The sequence below is a fragment of the Eucalyptus grandis genome, chromosome 7 (assembly GCF_016545825.1).
Source record: "Eucalyptus grandis isolate ANBG69807.140 chromosome 7, ASM1654582v1, whole genome shotgun sequence".
Taxonomy (NCBI): domain Eukaryota; kingdom Viridiplantae; phylum Streptophyta; class Magnoliopsida; order Myrtales; family Myrtaceae; genus Eucalyptus; species Eucalyptus grandis.
In genome coordinates, this window is record NC_052618.1 from 47,920,873 (window position 1) to 47,940,521 (window position 19,649).

Genomic DNA, 19,649 nt, shown 5'->3' on the forward strand with positions numbered 1-19,649 from the left:
TTCTCCATGCACATTTCTACCTTTTTCTGAATATACTTCATTAAATCTCATGTTCTTATACATTCCAGAAAAAACACGATCATCTATAATGTTTTACGAATACAGCTCATAATTTCTTTGTAATATTTGTCATTTTGATGGTTTACACAATAAACAAAGAAGATATTGATTTCAGTTTGTTATTCATTTTATGTCACATTCAACTATGTAGGTCAGGCTTGGTGGATTCAATTGTCATCAAAGAACCTCAAATCGAATTTCTTTCGGACTTGTTTCCAGCACAAACAAACACCACAAAATGGTTTGCTTAATTAAATCACGAGAGATGATGCAGCATGGAAAAACACGAAATTCTTTCTGCTGAAGCGAGTTACTGTAAATCCAACAAGAAGTGACAAAAAATATTACATAATCGATGTCAAGCAGCCCATAAATCTGAAGAGGTCTAGTGAAGTTAGCATTAGCTTAAAAGGATCGCCTAGATACGAAAACACCTTGTTCTTTCCTCAACATTTCCGATCTCTAATGAATTTCCCAGCAGGCTTCAAGCCTACCTAGGCCCACCTGGTGATAAGAAAAAATCAACCGGGAAGGTCTGCAAAAGCAACTAGTTTGAGTATGTTCGCTAAATTAATCACCCAAAACTGTGTCTTTGATGACTTTGTGCTGGGGAAGACGATATATGCTGCTCTTCGAACAGCAAGAACCATCCGACGAGCAGAAATGAATACTTGAGCTGGTTCGTGGATCACATTCACCTACTCTTTCAGATCCTGGACCTGATACTGATATGTCAAAACCAAGGGGCATGGTCAAGCAATCAGAACCACGGAGGAAGACTTCCAAATTTTTTTGGTAATTCCTCAAAACTCAGCTCCTAAGGCATGTGAATTGTCACGCTTCCTGCAGACGCTTGGTTTGCTGCGCGGTTACTTCCAAAGTTCTTCCGGTTTGATTCTCTTGCAATTCTTGAACCAAACTTTAAACAGTAAAACATACATCTGTTATTGTCTGCTTGATTTTTCTATATCATATGTAGAAGATTACTGCAAATTGCAGATTAAAGAGGTGCTAGCGTAGAAACTGGACACCGTCATTTCAAAGCAACAAGGAGCTAAAATAATCACATTATGATATGTAGCTGCAAACAAAGTTTCATATATCCGTGCTTGAGGTCTTGCCTCCGCATTTATCAAGGAAAATGACAAGTGCAAAGTGCCGCGAAAAAATGAAGCAAGAGAGGGACAAATGTGAATCACTAGGATGAGCATTATAATGTGCATGTGTAGGGACATATAATGACGACTGTGGCACACCATTCGTAAAGGGGAATCCAGATACATTGCTATGCACATAAACTAGATATGAAGAGACTTAGATGTAAGCCTTGACCCTATCCTAAAGAATGCCTCCATAAATCAACTTAAGAAGATACTGAAAATAAGCAATTGCTTTCTCAAGAAAGAGCATAGTAACATGCCATGGAGCTCACGCCCAAATTCCCCACAAGCACAAATGAATGGCCCAATAAAAGTGCAAACCTGAATTGCTCTTTTAGGTAGAGCTGATGCTTCATGTAAACCAAGCAACCTCGCAACCTTCAAAAAGAGAAGCAAAAAAAATTGCATGTCAATGCAGTATGAAACATGACCCAAGAAAGAATTGTGATGTATATTGTATGTAATAAGCCATTGCATGATGGAGAATATAGCTGATGTGCAAAGGGTGTCAAAGTAAATAGACTTGGTGCTAGATATAAAGAAAAAAAGAAAATCAAAGTCCTGATTAGAGGAAAAGGATATACTCACAGCAAAATAAAATTCAAATAGAACATAGACAGAATTAGCAATTAAAAGACCACAAACATGGAAGAAACGATAGGAAGGAAGAACAGCAGCTATATAAATAAGATAGAAATCAATAGGTCCGAAACTTCCAATTGCTTTGTTCCAGGCTGCTCCATAGATGGTACTCCCTGTTATTGAACAGCAATTTTAGCCTGCTTCCTAAGTTCCAAGAGAAACCCAGGTTTCTCCCCACAACTACTTGTACTACTTGCTTGCAGTAGCTTCTTCGCAGAATGGGTAGGTACCCTAAAAAGATCAACTGGATTTACTACAGAGAGAATCTAGAGTAATTGAATCCAGTAACATGTCTCTAATCCAATAAACTCTTTAAAGCATTGAACTCCATACACTTGCCAAAGCAGTAATTGAAAGTACCTCCCCAGTTTTTATCAACTCATTAAAGCAATATGTTATTTTGTTGTATGTCTCCTAAAAATGAGATAATCAGAAGTTCAACGAAAAAGATTACACTGACCTCTCTCAAAATCTTCTTGTCACCGATACCACTTGGTTGCTCAAGGTCCGCAATTTCCCACAAAGGAATATCAAGCAAAACTTTTATGAAATCTTCATCCAAGAAAGGGAATCTTGCCTGTCAGAATAGAGTTGAATCATCATCACACCAGTTAAAATCATGGAGGAACTGACAATGCATATGCTTATACGCACCTCTTTCCCATGATCAGCTATGCATCTATCATCTCTTCCCAGGTTCCTCTTCCAAATTCTCTGCATGTCCAATCTCATCTCCTCATCAAGCCCAAGCCAACTGATAACACCAAATCATTTCAAAGAGTTCTTGATTATGATAATCAAAGACAGGCTCTATCATCATCATCCTGGATGAGGAAATGCAAAAGCTGACATATGGATATGGCATGTGTCGCTTTGTAATTAAAGTAAACCCAACATATGTTCCACATTTAAACATAAGAGCATGCAATGATCAAAGCAAATGCAGAAGAGAATGATTTATTCAAAGCACTACCTTCCATGTTTATATTTTGTTTTATGTCTGCCATAGCCAGCACACTGCTCATCGGCGCCAGAACCAACGAGGACAATTCTGGCATGACTTTTGTAATTATGAAGTTGAAGATCCTCATCACTTTTATTATCTCTTTCTTCATACACCCAGCCATCACCACTAGAAGCCAGCCATAAAGCTATTCCAATATTCAGGTCCTGCAATGTGAGGTGAAAATTAATTCCACTTGGGTGAAGCAGTACATGAACTTTGACAATTTCGAGGAACAAGGAGAATTTTTATGACATTTAAACATGAAGAATTAATGACTATAATGTACATTCACAAAGGAGAAATTGTATCATATCTACGTCATGTGATAAATAAATCCTTCACATTTTAATAGAAAGACACTATAAGAACTGTCTAACCACAGTACCATGTACGTATTAGCAGGATGAATAAGTGACATAACATGCTTCGTTTCGGAGCTCAAGTTTGACAAATCAGCATCTATCTCTACAAGTCTCCACCTGCACCCCAAAACCACTAAGAGTTAAGGGCTACCCCAACCATGCTAGAATAACAGTCAAATCTTTCCAATCAGATGGATCAAACATAATTTTAGAGCCTTTCAAGTCATTATTCAGTAAGAAGAAAGTTAATCATCTTGCAACTTTCCAGATATCATAACTCTCCACACAAACAATTAGCATCATAAAGATGGCAAATGTCACTATTAAAACAAAATTCATCACATAATCAACACATAAGATGGACAAAAAAGAACTATTGAACATGTCTAGAATTACCAGATTCTGTCAGTCGACAAAGCTATATTAACGATTATTTATGAAGGACAAAATATCAATTCAACGCCCTTACATTGCTACAGTGAGTAGACTCAATTAACCATTGCATTATCAAAAAAACTGGCTGCTTAGCACTGTTAAAATTCAAGCACAACCACCAAAGAAGATATTATTGTAAGAGTCTACACAATGCTAGATGCAGAGGCAAATAATTGAGCAACATCTCGGATATATTCTGCCATATTGAGGCCATTATCACATAAATCCAGCCATAAGAAGACCCACTCACATCTAGGCAACCAGAAATGACATTATGTTTCATCTTTGAACAACCAGACAGAGAATCACAAGCTGATACAAATGAGAGAAATTAAGTGAGTCATATAACCGCCACTCTCACAGAGAAAAATATCCCCCAAAAAAAATTCGTTTTTCCCCACAATTTGCAATTATACCATAGAAATACTTTTTAAAATGAAGAAACACAGATTTTTTTTTTTTTAAATCATGGACAAAGCAAAAAGAGAACAAATTAAATATTGCTCAGGACAAGATTATCATGAAAAACTATCACAAGAGTGGCCTGCAGAGCACTAGATCAAAGAAAGTGATGCCCGTCTCACCAGTATATGCTATTGCGAGGTGTTTCTCCTACAGAAGATAAGTAAGGTTTCTAAATTATCCATTTTTCACTTATATACAAACGCTCTCAGAGAACTCTATGTACATTTGTCTAGAAATGCAGCAATCTTCTGACACAGCCTTATGACAAGCTGATTGATCTAGTTATATAAAGTCATCTTTACCTCCAGAAGGCTTGTGCTTACCTTCTCGAGGGAGCAATTCTTCCCAGCTCCTTCTTTCCTGCTCTTGCAGAGATTCGATCCGGAGCAGAAGGACCATCAAAGCTAACGTTAAGCAGATCAATGTCAACTGCCAAAAGAAATGTTATCGGTAGGCATGTCAATGATTCAAAAGTAATTCCTGTAGGGTACCACAGCAGGTTCTACAACTCTTTCAGCAGCTTTATAGAAAGCACAATTAAGACATAAGCCGATGCAAAAATAATCTGATCTTGTAGCAAAAGATTTTGCGGGCCAATTTTTTTTCTGCTAAAGGTGGGCAGGAGCACTTAAAATATCAAGCAACTTCCATCATCTTTAGCCATTTTAGGCAGAGAAATAATATACTCTCAGCACCGAATAAACTAGAGAAAGGACAAGAGGAAGAACACAACATTCTTGGGCTAACATAAAACTAGATGACCACCAATCCTAAGCACAGAGAGTGAATACAAGGAAGTGAGAAGAGGACCATTGACCAATCCCATAGCCCCCCCCCAAAAAAAAAAAAAAAAAAAAAAAACTGAACGAAAAGAGAATTGATAACTGGAGAGAGGGGGGGATCCCTCTATGCCATGGCCTACGTCCCTGAGAGCATTGACCCAAAAACATGTGATGGTGTTCGAAGCTTCAACATTCTCAGCCACCAAAGGGTACAATATTGAATTGGAATAGACTTACACCGAGGGTCTATGCACTGGTCCAAAATTGCTGCTATTATCATGGAATCCAACCCGCCCGAGAAAAGAACAGCCACAGGAGAGAATTGCTCTCTAAAATCGCATGCAGTAGTCTGTCTCAAATTCCAAAAATTATATCAGCAAAAGTGACCAAACTATGTGAGTGTTATATGAGACAAAAGAAAGAAAAGGAAAATGGAAAAGAAGTTCCATGTATAATCTTGGCATAAGCTTTCACACAAGGACCATATCTGGTTATAATAACCAGAACCAGAGTAACCATGCAAATGGAAAGTATGGCCTTTAATAGGTTGGGAATGATGATACAAGAAGGATAAACTTGAATGGTGAAAACATGCATAATTCTGCAATGGTCAAGGAAGTCTTTTGAAGAACAAAATGATGAAATCCTAGAAGATCTAAGTTTACGTGAACTTTTGACTAAAAAAGACTTACCTATTCAACAGACAAGAGAATTAGCCATATATAATCCATGAAACTAAAAAAAAAAAACTTTCTGTTAAGATTGGTAGCTTAACAACCAAATTCAATCAAATGATACCTGAAAAAATTTATGAGAAGTCCGACGCAGGACAGACTCCCTCAAAGCAGTCAGAACTTTCTCAGCTAACACTGACGGAGAGGCTTTTCCAGACCCTATTTAAGGGGAGAACATATATAAAAAGATCCTCAGCAAGACAATACGGCCAATGTAGTTCACTATTATCTTTTTACGGATGAGGAAAAAAGCTACTTTCACGTCTCAATTATGGGAGAAGAAAGAACTGCTTTCACTTTGCCACAGGTGGTTGAGAAAGTAAATATTTCTATTTCTCAACACTTTTTACAGTCGCGAAAATGACATTGACAATCAAGGTGTTTTATGCCACTTTAACTTGATTTAGATGGCAAGGTGACAGTAGAAGTTGGTCCAATGTCATCGTTCTCACCATACCTCGGGACAAAAATAGCTCTTCAGCAGTCGGCTCAACATAAGTTCTTTCCCAGTGAATCAGTTCCTTAACCATGGAATTATTCCACTCATGACTCTTGATCTCACCAACTAGACGGCCATTCAAAATTGAAGCATCAATTTTCATGCTATATATCCCACAGGTGAGCTCTTCCCAATATTTCTGCTGGTTGACTCCATTTTCGAATTGCATATCTGCAGCTTAAAGATATAACTTAACCAAAGCAAAATGGTGACACATACAAATCATTGGTGACCATTGGTGATGGTTAACTCTACAAGCATTATGTACCAGAACTGTGCTCGACCAAAGTAGGCGCTACAGAAGAAAGCAGCAATCGCGGGTCTTCCGCAGTTGGCCAGTGAACAAGGAGGCTCCGTCTGCCGAATGCATCTCGACCAAACCAGAGGGTTCTTGTACTATTCTGATGCATCAAAGAAAACCACAATGAGTAACAGTGAAACAGAGCAGATCTTCAACAAAAGCTCTCTTACAACCCCTCCCACCCCCCCAAAAAAAAAAAAAAAAAAGACAGTTTACAATTCTAAAAGAAAACACAGAGATTGCATAATGTATCAAACAAAAGGAAAAGGTCAATACACTTTTGGCAGTTGAAGGGTAGAAGTGTAAACACATCTATTATAAAGGAAGAACTCACAAAACACAAGTGGAAACTTACCACGCTAAGTTACCTGCCAATAAACGATAGCCCATGGACCCTTTAATCTCGAAAGAACATCTGGAACAGAATCTTCCTCATTGCCAGTACAGCAACATGAACAATCATCCCCCTGAGAGCTACCAAAGCAGCATCTTGCGAGATATTGTGAAAGAATTTCAGCATCATTTTCGTCACATCCCACAGGTATTCCTCCAAAAATCTCACCTGCTTATTCATTACAAGTTCATCAAGAAAGAATGCAGAAGCAAAAAATAGATTGGATTAAGTTACAAGCTTCACACATAAGATTGGAATCAGCACAAAAAGGAAATGGAAAGAGCAAAAAGAAGAAGGAGATGAAATGTGGACAAAGATGAAGAGCGACAGAGTTTCAGGATTGAAAGACAACTTCCGGACAGCCAATTCCACAGTTGTTGTCATAAGGAGTACATTATCATGAAAGCTCCGTTTGTCTCAATAAAACTCTTTTCCTATTGAAAGGAGATTTCATCAAAGAACCTTTTCCATCAGAAGTAACTTAGGAAAAAACATTTTATGCATTTGGATTGGCATCTTTACGAGAAGAAGTTCTAAAAAAATTTCAGAAAATGATCTGTGGTGATAGGTGACCAGCCACGGTAGTGGCCACTGAAGATACTAGTAACTGGTGATGGTGGCAGCTACCTAGGGCTGCCTGATGCCAGTAAAAAACTGATGATTGGTCACAGTTGACCACAGCACTAGTCAAAATGAAAAACAAACGAAGGTAGCAACCAGTCAGGGGCACTGGCATGGTGACTGGCAGTAATTTCAATACAAGATGCATGAAACATCAAGCTACAACCAACAGAAGTCGAAAAACCTACTAACAATGTCAATTCGTAAGAGAAAACATACCAATAAATCTTACAAAGAAAAATGAACAATTTAGCAGCATGTTCTACTAAGCACATCATTGACCTGAATGCATCACAAAAACATTTCAAGTATCCAAGAGATAATCTCTGTGTCTATCATCAGAACAAATTCAATATCCATGCTAAGACATACTTCACAAGCAATGCATTTTATCAAATTCAAAATGCATTCGGCCACGGAAACACTTGGATGTAATTAATTTTCTATAAGAGATGATCTATGCATCGTATCCATGCATGTTACGATGGACGTACCATTGTAAACAAGGATATTCTTGAATTTATCCACCAACGGCTGAACAATAGTAGTTACTCCCCTAAGTTGCAACGTGGCACCAAGAAAGAGCAGCTCTCCAGCAAATGAATGGATATCAAAGGCCTTCTCCTCCACAGGAGTTTCTCCATTTAGGAACGAACTGGAAAAACTTTCATTTGCGGAATGGGAGTTTTCGGTATCTACAGTCACTTCATCTTCGATGGAAGTAACAATCTCTTGCTTGTTGATTATGCTGGAACCATTTGAATGAAGCAATAGCCTTTTACTGCCCAGACTATCTGGTCCCCTCCTCAGCAGAGCCCCCTTAAGATCATCTAGGGACAGCGGGAGCTGGAGGCCGTTTACATACCAGTCAAAGAAATGGGAACAGATAGAGCAAAACTATGAAATTCACAGAAAAGAAAGAAACCAAAGGGCGTCTATTGAGCCTGAGAACAAGTGGTTTGGAAATGAAATTCATAAATGTAACTTTGGTCAGTCTAGTTTATGTCCGCCATGGCATTGGAGTGTGCTCGTTGATTCCGCGACGGCGACAAGTGACCGGCGTTCGCCGCGCGGCGGCGACGACCCATACGGCGAATCGACGCTCTCAAAAGACAAACCGAAAATATGCGCAGATCGAAACTACGAAAAGGAGGGACGAGGGGGAACAACTTACGGGCTCAGTTGCCGGCGCGGAACCCGCCGGATCGAGATGGAGATGAATTCCAGATGCTATCAACGCAATTCCACACATCTCTCTCTCTCTCTCTCTCTCTCTCCCTCGTCGGCGGTGAAGGGTTTTTGGGAACTGAACGGTGGCCCGAGGTTTAAGCTTCGCAGCAGCCTCTTTTATGGTTTTTTAAAATTTGTCTGGCCTCTTAGCGTCAACTGCCTCCGTAGCATAGTGGTAGTGCGTTCGCTTCGTAAGCGAAAGGTCGCGAGTTCGATCCTCGCCGGGGGCTCTTTTTCGTTCTGGCCCCTCCCCGCCTTTTGTCAATTATCATTTTCAAGGTCGTTAAAGAAGCGAGTCAAACCCGTTGACCACACCCTTTTTTTTTATCTGCGCTCCCCCTTTTTCTTGGATAGAAAGAAAGGAAATTTTAAACGACATTACCATTCGATACCAACCATACACGTCGTCAATGGAAAAAGACCCGAAAGTTTCCCTTTTTCTGTCATGACTCAAAAACTTACTCGATAAGCCTAATTTAACTCTCCAATCCTGGATTTACCTTTTCCCCGAATGGTGGGCATCACGTCATAAATTCTCCGATCTGCCTTATTGGGGAAGGAGGACCAGCCCGATTTCGCAAGGCTCCCAAATCCGCACGCGACTCGATCGCGGCCGTCCAAACGAGATCCGAGCTTAGATCCGACCCGACCGATCCCCCGGGACCGAGCCCCTCTCACGCACGCGCCACACGTGCCCTTCCATAGGTCCTATAAAAGCCTCGAGTTTCCGGGGACTCGAGATCGCTGGAATTCCTCTCTCCCCCCGGCCCTCATTTCATTTGCCCTCGTGCGCCAACGACTCCAGGCGCTCTCCCCTCGCTGGCTCTCTCTCTCTCTCTCTGTCCGGCCGGCCACCACACGGAGAGGTTTATCTCCGCTTCTTTCCTCTCTCTTCGATTTCGATTCCGCCTTGTGCTGTCGCGTCGATCTGCTCTCCCGGCGGCGGCGGGTCTTGATGTGGCGAAAGTTTGTCTTTTTGCTGCCCGCCGGCGTCGTCGTCGCGCCGAGAGATCCGCCGCCGGCACCGCCGCCGGCACCGCCGCCGCCGCTGGGGTTGTTTTCGAACGGATCGCGAGTATCGAGGAAGGGGGCTGGTTTCCTTGCTTGTGGGGGTTGTTGGGTAGTGATTGTTTGGACGTGGGTGTCGGGGTTGTGGGGGAAAGGTCGGGCCTTTGTGTGTCGTTCCGATAGATCTGGGGGTTTTGGTTGGTGGGTCACTCGTCGGGGGCTTCTTTGAATTTGTTTTGATCGGGTCGTTATCGAATTGTGAAGTGGCGGGCTGTTTTTTCTGCTGGGCTTTGCTTGCTTGTCTTGCAATTTTGAGAGTTCTTTTCAACGAGTAGGAAACTTGGATGCTCGATCGGTTTACTGTAGAGTATGAGACTACCGATTATGTTACTGCTCAATTTTACTTAGGTTAGAGAGTACTGTGCTATATGTTGCTTGAGGACCGTAGTTAGGGTGTTTTTTTTTTCTTGGTTTCTTGCGTTACTATTTTCATTTGTATTCGTTTCGTGGCTAATGTATTTGCTGTTGGGATGGATGCAGAGATGGCGGCACAGACCAACGGCAGCCCACCTGACCCCAAATCTGAGGGCGGGGGCAGCGCACCTGACCCCAAATCTGTGGGCAACGCCTTCATCGAGCAGTACTATCCTGTTCTCCACAGCAACCCAACGGTTGCTCACAGATTCTATCATGAAGAAAGCCAGCTAGGTCGGCCAGGACCAGATGGTCAGATGATCTCTGTGACGACATTGCTGGTGAGATTGGAAAGGAGTGTTTTTCCACATGCTTTGTACTTGATCTCATTGCCTTTTTGGTAGCTGACTTTTTTTGGGTGGAGGCTGGGGTGGATGTAAATCCGGGGTAATATTGTGATTTGATAGGAAAGTGTGGTTGCTTTTTTGGGTCACACTATTTGTTTTACTTGTGACGTACAACTTTTTTTTTTTTCAGCACGAGTTGCCATGAGTGGATTAAGTTTCAAGATTCTGAATTGTTCATTGTATTGGCATATTTCTTTTCGTTGGAGTAGCATACTTGGGAGAGTTAGTGAGCAGATGACTATCAGCTTTGCATACTAATAGAAACTCCCATTCTTTTTAATATTGTGCGTGCAGTGACTTGTCTCTACTATCAGACCCTTATGTCTATATACATGTGCGGTGACTCTTTTACTTATCTCGGTGCAGGGAATTAATGAAAAAATCCTCTCTTTGGATTATGAGAAGTACAAGATTGAGATTTTGACTGCTGATGCTCAGGCTTCTCACGAGGGTGGAGTTCAAGTTTTAGTTACAGGCTGTTTAATGGGAGAGGATAACATAAGGAGGATATTCACTCAGTCCTTTTTCTTGGCTCCGCAAAAAACTGGTGGCTATTTTGTCTTGAATGATATTTTTAGGTATGTGGAAGGTGAATCTCCCTTGCCTGTCTCTCCAGCAGAAAGACATGAGGAGCTTAGGGCCGTTGAAGCTCCTCCTATGCTGGATCCTGGTTGGTTAATGTGTTCTTGATTTCTCTTTCTTATTTTCTTTTAAGCAATGTATCTTCTTCTATAATGCTGACGTGATGTATTATGTTGATTATTTCGAGTGAGAAATTTGTTATTGCTTTCAATGCAGAGCCGGCTCAAATTGTTGATCCACCTGTGGAGGTGGAGACTCCTCTGGTTGAAGAAATCGTTCCTGCTGTGGAGAACGGGGAGGAGTCTGCTGATGGAAAGGAAATTGTTGTTGAGCCAATAGCTGATTCGAGTGAAAAGGATGATAGCACAGTCGCTGTCCCTGTTCCTGATGCTCAAGTTGATGCCCCTAAGAAGTCTTTTGCATCAATTGTAAGTGCTGTTCAAGTGTTCCCTTTGATCTTGCTGAGTTGACATGTCTAATGTATTATTGATCTGGTTTAGGTTAGCGCTCTGAATGATAGTGCTGCACCATTTCAAATGAGGGCTCCAGTTTCCAAGCCTGTTGCACGACCGCGTGCCTCTACAGCTCCTAAATCTCCTGTACCTAATGAAAGCATTCCTGCTGAAAAGAGTGAAATTCAACCAGGTTCCTTTCTAATATTATGATGCCTGGACATCTCTATGGTTTGTTAAACATCTTCCTCTGTATCATGAGTATAACTTCTGCTATTTGTGGTGCCTTCCCTCAGTAAAGCGCCATTCTATATTTGTCGGCAACTTGCCTTTAGATGCAACACCAGATCAACTGGAGACTGCCTTTAAGAAATTCGGGTCCATCAAACCCAACGGCATTCAAGTTAGAAGTAGTAAGGTCAGGGATTGTCCTTTGGTGAAATTCAGTGGCATGCCTTGATAATTTGTCTTTATGTCTCTGTAATTCGTGAAACCTGTATGCATGTGGCAGGGCTCATGTTATGGTTTTGTAGAATTTGAAGCTGAGAGTTCTATGCAAAGTGCTCTTGAGGTACTTTTTTATTTCCTTTCACCAGAAGTTATAATTGAAAATTCAGTTCATTCCTGCATTCTTGAAGTCAGATGGTCTCCACTATTTGATTACACTATGATTGAGGAATCCGCTTTGGCAAGGAATAAAGTTGCATTGTTTTTCAAGTACAATTCTTCTGTGGTTTTACAAACTGTCTTCTTTTTTGCTTACATTCACCTTGTGTCGTAGTGTTGTTCCATGCATTATCTTTGATTTCCTTGTTACAACTGAAATGTGGTAGATTCTTCACATATTCTATAAGGAGTGCATGTTTTGGTCTGGCTTTTGCTTATTTATCGCATTACTTTGATGTTGTTGTTGCTGTCTGAGATAATGGCAGTCGACTTATTTCCTAAAATATAACCAATATGTCCAGAGTGGACCCTAGTGTTGTTTCTAATGTGTCAAGGGGTTAAATGAATGTTTGCTTTGTTTGACATGTATTTGCTAATAAGGAGCTGGAGCAATGTTACCATATTAATTCATATTGATGTGTCGAATGCTTTTGATACCAGGAAAACTCCATCATGATTGGTACCCGAAAGGCTCACATTGAGGAGCAGAAAAAAGGCAAGTCCCTGTATATTTTCTCTTTTGTTTCCACCGAACCTGAATCATCCATGAAAATAAAAGAAATGAATTCAGGAGACAGGTTTTTTTCCTTTTAAAAAAAAAAAAGTCATTTTTCTGCCATTTCTCACTCTTTTCCTGGCTCTTTTTTTGGGTAAGAGTAATTGATAGTATCGTAACTGACAGTCAATTCTGTGCTTTGCTTTAGATGGCGGTGACAGAAAGGCGACCCAGGGAAGGGGTGGCTTCCGGAATGATCATTTCAGAAGCCACGGTGGCTTCCCCGACAGGAAGCCTGACTTCTCAGGACGGAGCGGTGGTGGCGGCGGCGGCGCAGGGCGCAACAGCGGGACCTTCCAGAGGGGTGACTATCAGAACGGAGGAGGAAGAGGTCCCCGCCCAACACCCAAGCCACGATAGTACCATCTCTGTGCCGCCCGATGAATGCTTGCCTTGCTGATGAGTAGTAAAAATTCAAGATTCTTACAATTTTTAGGTTATCTTATAGTGAGATTCTGTGGGATTTAGATTTGCGGCTTTTCAGATTTTGATCGGTAGAATTCCAGAGAAATTGCATTTAAATTCCCTACCATGATGATTTTCTTTGGGCCTTCTCTTAGACTTTCTGGCTCCTTTTAGTTACGTTAGTTCGGGAGAAATTTTTCCCCTTGTAACAGAATAATTATCTGCCCTTTTCTTTTTCTTTTCAAAAAGAATTTCCAACTATATAATTATCCGCCATGTCCTATGATTTATATATTTGGCTTGCCTGCCTGCCTGTCTCTACCTTATCTTGTTGCCATCTTAGTGGGGTGGTTTAGTTTAGTGATTAGTACATGTGTTTTGAATGGATTTCCTAGGATGATTTGATCTGAAATTTGAAGGGGGATAAAAGACCCCCGAGGTGGTTGTTTGAATTGACGTCGGATTGTTGTGCGAAACGCATCTGGAACTTAGACAGCCTCTTTCAAAGTCCAAGAGGTATTTAAATTCAGGTTTTTCCTATTGAAATCCAACGCCAACCCGGTCATATTGTAAACCTACCGCAATGAATGTGGGCTAAAATATGAGTTTGTGACCTATTTTGATGGTCCAATTTCGATTCGTCTTTCTTGCCCTTGTCTTTGTGCCACGCATTAGCATTTTCTATTAGGTTTGATGTCGGACCTCGTAATCGATTTTTTACGAGCTTATGCTGAATTTAGAATTTACACTTTATATTTACTCTTTATGATTCTGTAAGCACGCCCAGAAGTAGTTAGACTCACTAGTTGGCAGGGGGGAGGTCGCCCCTGCTCTCCAGGGGTGAAAAATGGAAATCTGAAAACCCGATCAGGACCGGTCCGGCCCGACTTCTATTTGAAGTTTTGGGCCGGGCTTTTCTGGCTCAATGTGTAGCGCGAAATGGCCCGGCCCAGCCTGAACTTTTTCTTCTCATTCTCTTTATTCCTAGAATTAAAAAAAAAATGATTACTATCACATCATAAAATATATATTAGATCTTCCATTTTAAAATGGTATGGAGAACAAACTAATACAAGCAAAGAGTCCAAATTGAAGTCGATTCAAAATCACAAACTCAAGTAGCTGTAGTTTCACTTATTCAAGAATACGAATATTGAAATTTTCAAGTGAACTAATAAAATAACTTACTGAAGATATGAACAAAGTTAATCATCATGAATATGAATAATCCAAATCATAATAAATTTGAAATCAGAAATTGTGTTGAACATTGTCACAAATAGTCATAATTTTCTCACTAAAAAAAAAACATTAAATTCTCCCATTGAACGTACTGTTCAATTGAATTGATAGGATGAAAAATCATACCAGGAGGAGAAAGATGAATGGCCTACACACTTAATATTTATGACAAGTAATTAATAAAAAAACATAAGATATAGTGAGAAGCGTTAATCATGACAAAAGTAAATAATCCAAAATTGAACAGGTTTTATTTGATCAAGCTAGTGAAATCAATTTTTTCAACAAAGATTACTGGAGTGCATGCCAAATCATGCCATGAAATCGCAAGAGAAAAAAACATATGTACAACGATAAAATGCCGTGGGGAAAAAAAAGAGACAAATGGTCCTTGGGTTTAATATGTAATGTCGATTTTAAACTTTGAATGTTCCCTAAACTGTAGCCAAATATATAATGTAGTCTCCAAAATTTTAATTTATTGAATGAAATTCGCGAAATTTTGATATACGTTTAATATAAAAAGGTTGAATACTGATCTTGAATTGATTAAGGGAATATTGTGAATATTTTAATATAATTTAAGAATTACAATGAATATATATTAAAGTCTAAGAATTATATTAAGTAGATTTTTGGATAAAATATATTAAATAGATTAAAAGTCCAATAATCACACATGAACATGAAGACATTAACATGAAGACGTGGTTCGACGAATTAAAAGTGCACTTTATCAACTATTTTTGTCGTTTTCCGAGAATAAATATATTATATATATATACGAGCAAGTGGTGTTTAGTCTAGGCTATGGGAGAGGACAGATCCCCGCAAATTCCTAGAATTGCGCTCGTGTCCCAGACATTGTCGTGTCAGACCAATGTCATGTCGCCTTTATCTGACCAACACGTGTCGAGCAGCGGCGCGGTTGCGAGGTGGGGAGAATCTTCTCTCTCTCTTTCTCTCTCTCCGTCGACGTCGACGTAGACGACACGTCCCCACCACCAAAAGCATCCTGCAGAGGAGATATCTGCCCTTCCCTTTTCCGTCCCCTTTCCCGTCCCCACCCCCCCACGCTATCATTGCTGGCTCCCGCTTAAATCGTAAAGAGATCAGATCACCATTGCTGCGAGCTGCAAGCTGCCAGCTACCATTTCGCGATGACTTTCATCCTTGATATGTCGCTCTTCTAGCGATTCACGCCTTTCGCTCGTATTAACCAGAAAGGGAAATAAAGTGACATTGCAAAGGATGGTGATCCAACCCCCTTACCTGACCCGACAAGCAAAGACAATTCTCGTGCTCGCGATTCAAGAAGAGCTTATGATCGCGAGTTTTGGTTTCTGCCCTAAGAAGCTCGAATTTAAGCGGGAGGTCATGGCCATGGATTGATAAATTAAGTCGCGTTTAGTAATCATTTTGCTCCTAAGAACAATTTCTAATCATAAATGATTCGGTTTTATTCTATTCTCAGAAATAATTGTTAAGAATTTTAAACCGTTTAATAATCGTCCAAAAATTTTATTCGCATAATAAAATTCTATTTGGTATCGTTTTGAAAATTTCGAATCAAAATCATTTTCTTTTATTTTTTAATAATTTTATTACTTTTTTTCTTCTTTTCTCTTTTTCTTTTCTTTCTCTTCTTCTTCTTCGAGGATTTCCATCGCGACCTTGGGATGACCAATGGCCAGGCCGACGGGCAGTCGGTGACCTCACCAAAGCATTGCCGGCCCTCGACAAGGTTGCGCCTCGTCAATTGAGCGGCGTTGCCTAGATCCGTGAGCTCAAGCTCACCTAGCCATGGCTTGGCCAGGGAGGCCTAAGTGAGGCTCGCTTGACCACCAGCAAGGCTTGACCTCGCTAGATCTAGCAAGGCGAGCCTCGCGATGGCTTGGTGCTCCTCTAGCGAGCTCGCCAAACTAGTCACCAACGACTGGCAGCGGTAGCTAAAGAAGAAGAGAGGGAAGAACAACGAGAAGAAGAGGAGAAAAAAATAGATTGGCTTGATTTTGAAATTGTTCTCGGGAACAAGGAATCGATTTTTTTATTTATTTCTCGATTATATTCCAAATCTACTTTAAGGAACAAAAAAATAGAAATTTGTTCCTAAAAATGAAAATTTTATTAAATGAATTTCTGTTCCAAATTTACTCTCGGATATAAAATAATAGAAATTATTACTATTTGACAAGTTGTTAAATGCAGCCTTAGTTACCCTCTAGCAAGGAGGATTCGGGAAAGCAACTCGGTAATTGTACGATGAAAATAATTTAATTTAATTTCAAATATAAGGGCTAGGTAACCCATTTTTAATTAGTATTTCATTCATCGTTTATAGATAGACATAATTATAATGGTTAGATAGCCATTTTCTACAGTGTTTATTATAGGTAGAATTCTATTGGCTAAAATTTGAGAGTTTGTAATGTTGTTGAGTTTAGTTCACAACATAAAGGATTAACCAATATTGAAATTATCAAGAGGAAGAAAAAATTCGAGCATGTCGATCTATTGAGTTGGATTTACCTTTACTCAATAACTCAAACTAATAATATGTGAGTGGACTGTGATAATATTAACTACTCCACATTACACGACATCTCTGATATAGGATTTCGTTCTTTACACCTTCACAAGCACACCTTAAAAAATCTCCCCCTCAAGTTTGGCAAATGTTGGTGATGACGGTATCTATACTTTGGATTCCATCTCAATTGCCTTGGTGAGAAACAAGGGACACCATCTGCTACTTTGATTTGGGAGTCACATCAAAGATTTTCTTTTATCATGATATTCACCAATCATTTATGCACATTAGAAATTTGGCCACCAATCAACCAATGGCTTTGATGCAATTTTATTGAACAATTGCAACTTATTAATATATGATATTGACCTACTTTCATTTACGAGATTAAGTCAATGAGTAACGAGCCATCTAAAATAATATCCACCGCTCTACATTACATCACTTCCCTAAGATGGGACTTCTTTCATTTAACACCTTCACATGCGCACTTTAAAATTTACTCGTTGAAACTTTCCGAGGAGCTATTTCTCCATATTGATATTAGTGGAAGAAATTAGAGAGATGATATGAAGATTTTTGCATGTAAAAAATAATATATAGAAGACTTTGTTTGTTTCATATAATATGAAGGACTTGAGAAATATTTTTCTTAAAACAACCACTCATTACACAAATGAATGAATAAAAAATATTTTTATAGACATAAGTTGTTGCCAATAATAAAAATGTTTTTCATTAACAATTAGATGAAAAGAAGACGACACAAATGATCTATGAATTTTGATTCAATGTGCAAAAAGACCCATAAGTTTTAACCCAATATGCAATGTATTTTATTAAATTTTAATTTATTCAATCGGTCCTTAAACCTTTTAGCAAATATCAAATTTAGTCGCTAGATTATATAAAAAATGTTCGGTGTATAAATTTAAAATTTATGAATGCATTACATATCGAGTCAAAATTCATGAATTATTTGCGTAATTTTCAATTATAAGAGCTAAAATGAAATTGGAATAATTGAAAACGATAGATTTCACTTAAATTCCACTAGATTCGATGGTCCATTCTTATATCCACCGGTGAAAATTGAAACACACTCAACTTCTCAACTACTCCTCTCTCTCTCTCTCTCATATGTCCCCCAACTTGCAAGAAAGAAGACCCGCGCAAGATACCACCTCCTCCAGTTGATGTGGCCGTGACAGCCGCGGCGGGGGCCCACCGCCTGCCCCTTGACACGTGGCCGCTCCTCTCCCCCATCGAAACGTGGCGGATGTTGACGAGGAGTGGGACCCGGCGTCCCTGCCGCTACTGCTGCCCCGCCCTGCCCCCCCTGCGTGCTTTTCGGGGACCACGTGTCTCACGCGCGCACGTGATCGCTGGTGTGCTGTCGGGGCGGTCAATCTCGCCCGCCCCCGCGCCCGCGCCCCCCCTGTGTCCTGAGACCGGAGTCAACGGGCCGTGGGGCCCGCGGCGCCTGCGACTTTGATCTGGGGTTTCTTCGACCGTTCGATCGACGGGGCGGTCGAGGTCCTCGTACGATCCGACGGCCTCGAGGGGTTTCCCAATGACGGGAAAACGGAGGAGGAGATTATTAGATGTTTGGAAAGCATTACATTATCAATCAATTGATAGGGTTTGCGATTTTTCTTCTTCTTTTTTTTTATAAATATTTTCATCGAGTGGAATACGACTCTTAAGATCGATATGGAAATCTCACAATCACAAAATAATTTATGTCTTAAAAAGAGTTGAAAATCGTAAACTGAAACCAAACATGTAAAATGAATCAACAAACATCGTTAGATTTATTGAAAATCGAAATATTCATTTTATTTATTTATTTTCTATTTATATCCAAAGGCGTGAGTGCAAAGACTCGGCTACCGAATACCCTATAAAGCCAATGAAGTGATTACGTTCAAGCATTTAGCTAGTGCAATTCACCTAAACTTAGATAAATTTGCACATATTTGGTAGGATTTGAACAAATGGTGTTATGTTCTTACGCTCAAAATCACCTAATATCCCAAACAGCTGCAGCAACCTCTAGAGGTTTAGATTTATGGAACCCTAAGCTCAACGGTGCAATTCTCAATATTTTTTTTTTATATAAATTAATAGCAGTTACAGGTCTAATTCATTATGTCTAAAAAAAAATGGGATTTCATCTAAAGTTCCAATATATATGTGCACCGTTTCGTGCTTTCAATTATCCAAATCCACGGTGAATCGCAATTTCTTTTGCTAGCTCGAGATGTCAGGTGTATCTTCCAATTTTTGCTTTTTCAAAAGACCGAAACCTATCGGTCCTCAAGATGCGGTCGTTGTCGTGAGTCCAAACCAAAGTCCTCGATTTTTAGAAGATCTAGATTGCATGGTGTAGGCAACCTTCCTTGAACTGGTCGTGTTGTGTTTCATTGGTTGCAATCATGACTTCTGAGGCTGCATAAAGCTCCTTACAACAATCTTACCATTTTCACGCAAAGCTAAACCTCCCAAAAAATAGTTTGACAAAATAACAACTTTGGATGGGACATTAGATGTTACAAGTTCCCTTAATTAAAGCCTTGACATCCCTGTCAATGTTAGAGTATATCATTTATTGTTACCCTCCCGTATTTGATATGTGATATCAGTTCTGTTACGCGTCTAATGCGTTCCCACATCACGAATTTATTGAAGGGGGC

General features: G+C 39.9%; 2 protein-coding genes and 1 non-coding gene across 6 annotated transcripts; 2 read left to right on the plus strand and 1 right to left on the minus strand.

Moving 5' to 3' along the window:
• Positions 1-329: 329 nt before the first annotated feature.
• On the minus strand, positions 330-8,792 carry LOC104455737 (asparagine synthetase domain-containing protein 1). 4 transcript variants are annotated; one of them, XM_039316703.1, is made up of 14 exons: positions 8,636-8,792; positions 7,956-8,307; positions 6,815-7,008; positions 6,414-6,546; positions 6,104-6,322; positions 5,711-5,805; positions 5,150-5,261; positions 4,454-4,559; positions 3,254-3,347; positions 2,836-3,032; positions 2,517-2,616; positions 2,323-2,439; positions 1,542-1,598; positions 330-979 (listed from the first exon to the last, which is right to left on the minus strand). In XM_039316703.1, the coding sequence occupies exons 1-14, from the start codon at positions 8,711-8,713 to the stop codon at positions 878-880; spliced, it is 1,956 nt and encodes a 651-aa protein (XP_039172637.1). In that variant the 5' UTR covers positions 8,714-8,792; the 3' UTR covers positions 330-877. The 4 variants fall into 4 exon arrangements, with proteins under 4 accessions (XP_039172637.1, XP_039172636.1, XP_039172635.1 ...); XM_039316702.1 differs by having other exon boundaries at positions 330-1,598; positions 6,104-6,316; XM_039316701.1 differs by having other exon boundaries at positions 330-1,598.
• Positions 8,793-8,849: 57 nt separating this feature from the next.
• TRNAT-CGU lies at positions 8,850-8,921 on the plus strand. The gene has a single exon. It is a non-coding gene; the product is annotated as a tRNA-Thr (tRNA).
• Positions 8,922-9,400: 479 nt separating this feature from the next.
• On the plus strand, positions 9,401-13,473 carry LOC104453894 (nuclear transport factor 2). Its single transcript, XM_010068539.3, has 9 exons — positions 9,401-9,557; positions 10,240-10,454; positions 10,887-11,190; positions 11,319-11,530; positions 11,603-11,747; positions 11,851-11,972; positions 12,066-12,125; positions 12,662-12,716; positions 12,925-13,473. The coding sequence occupies exons 2-9, from the start codon at positions 10,242-10,244 to the stop codon at positions 13,134-13,136; spliced, it is 1,323 nt and encodes a 440-aa protein (XP_010066841.2). The 5' UTR covers positions 9,401-9,557; positions 10,240-10,241; the 3' UTR covers positions 13,137-13,473.
• Positions 13,474-19,649: the final 6,176 nt, after the last annotated feature.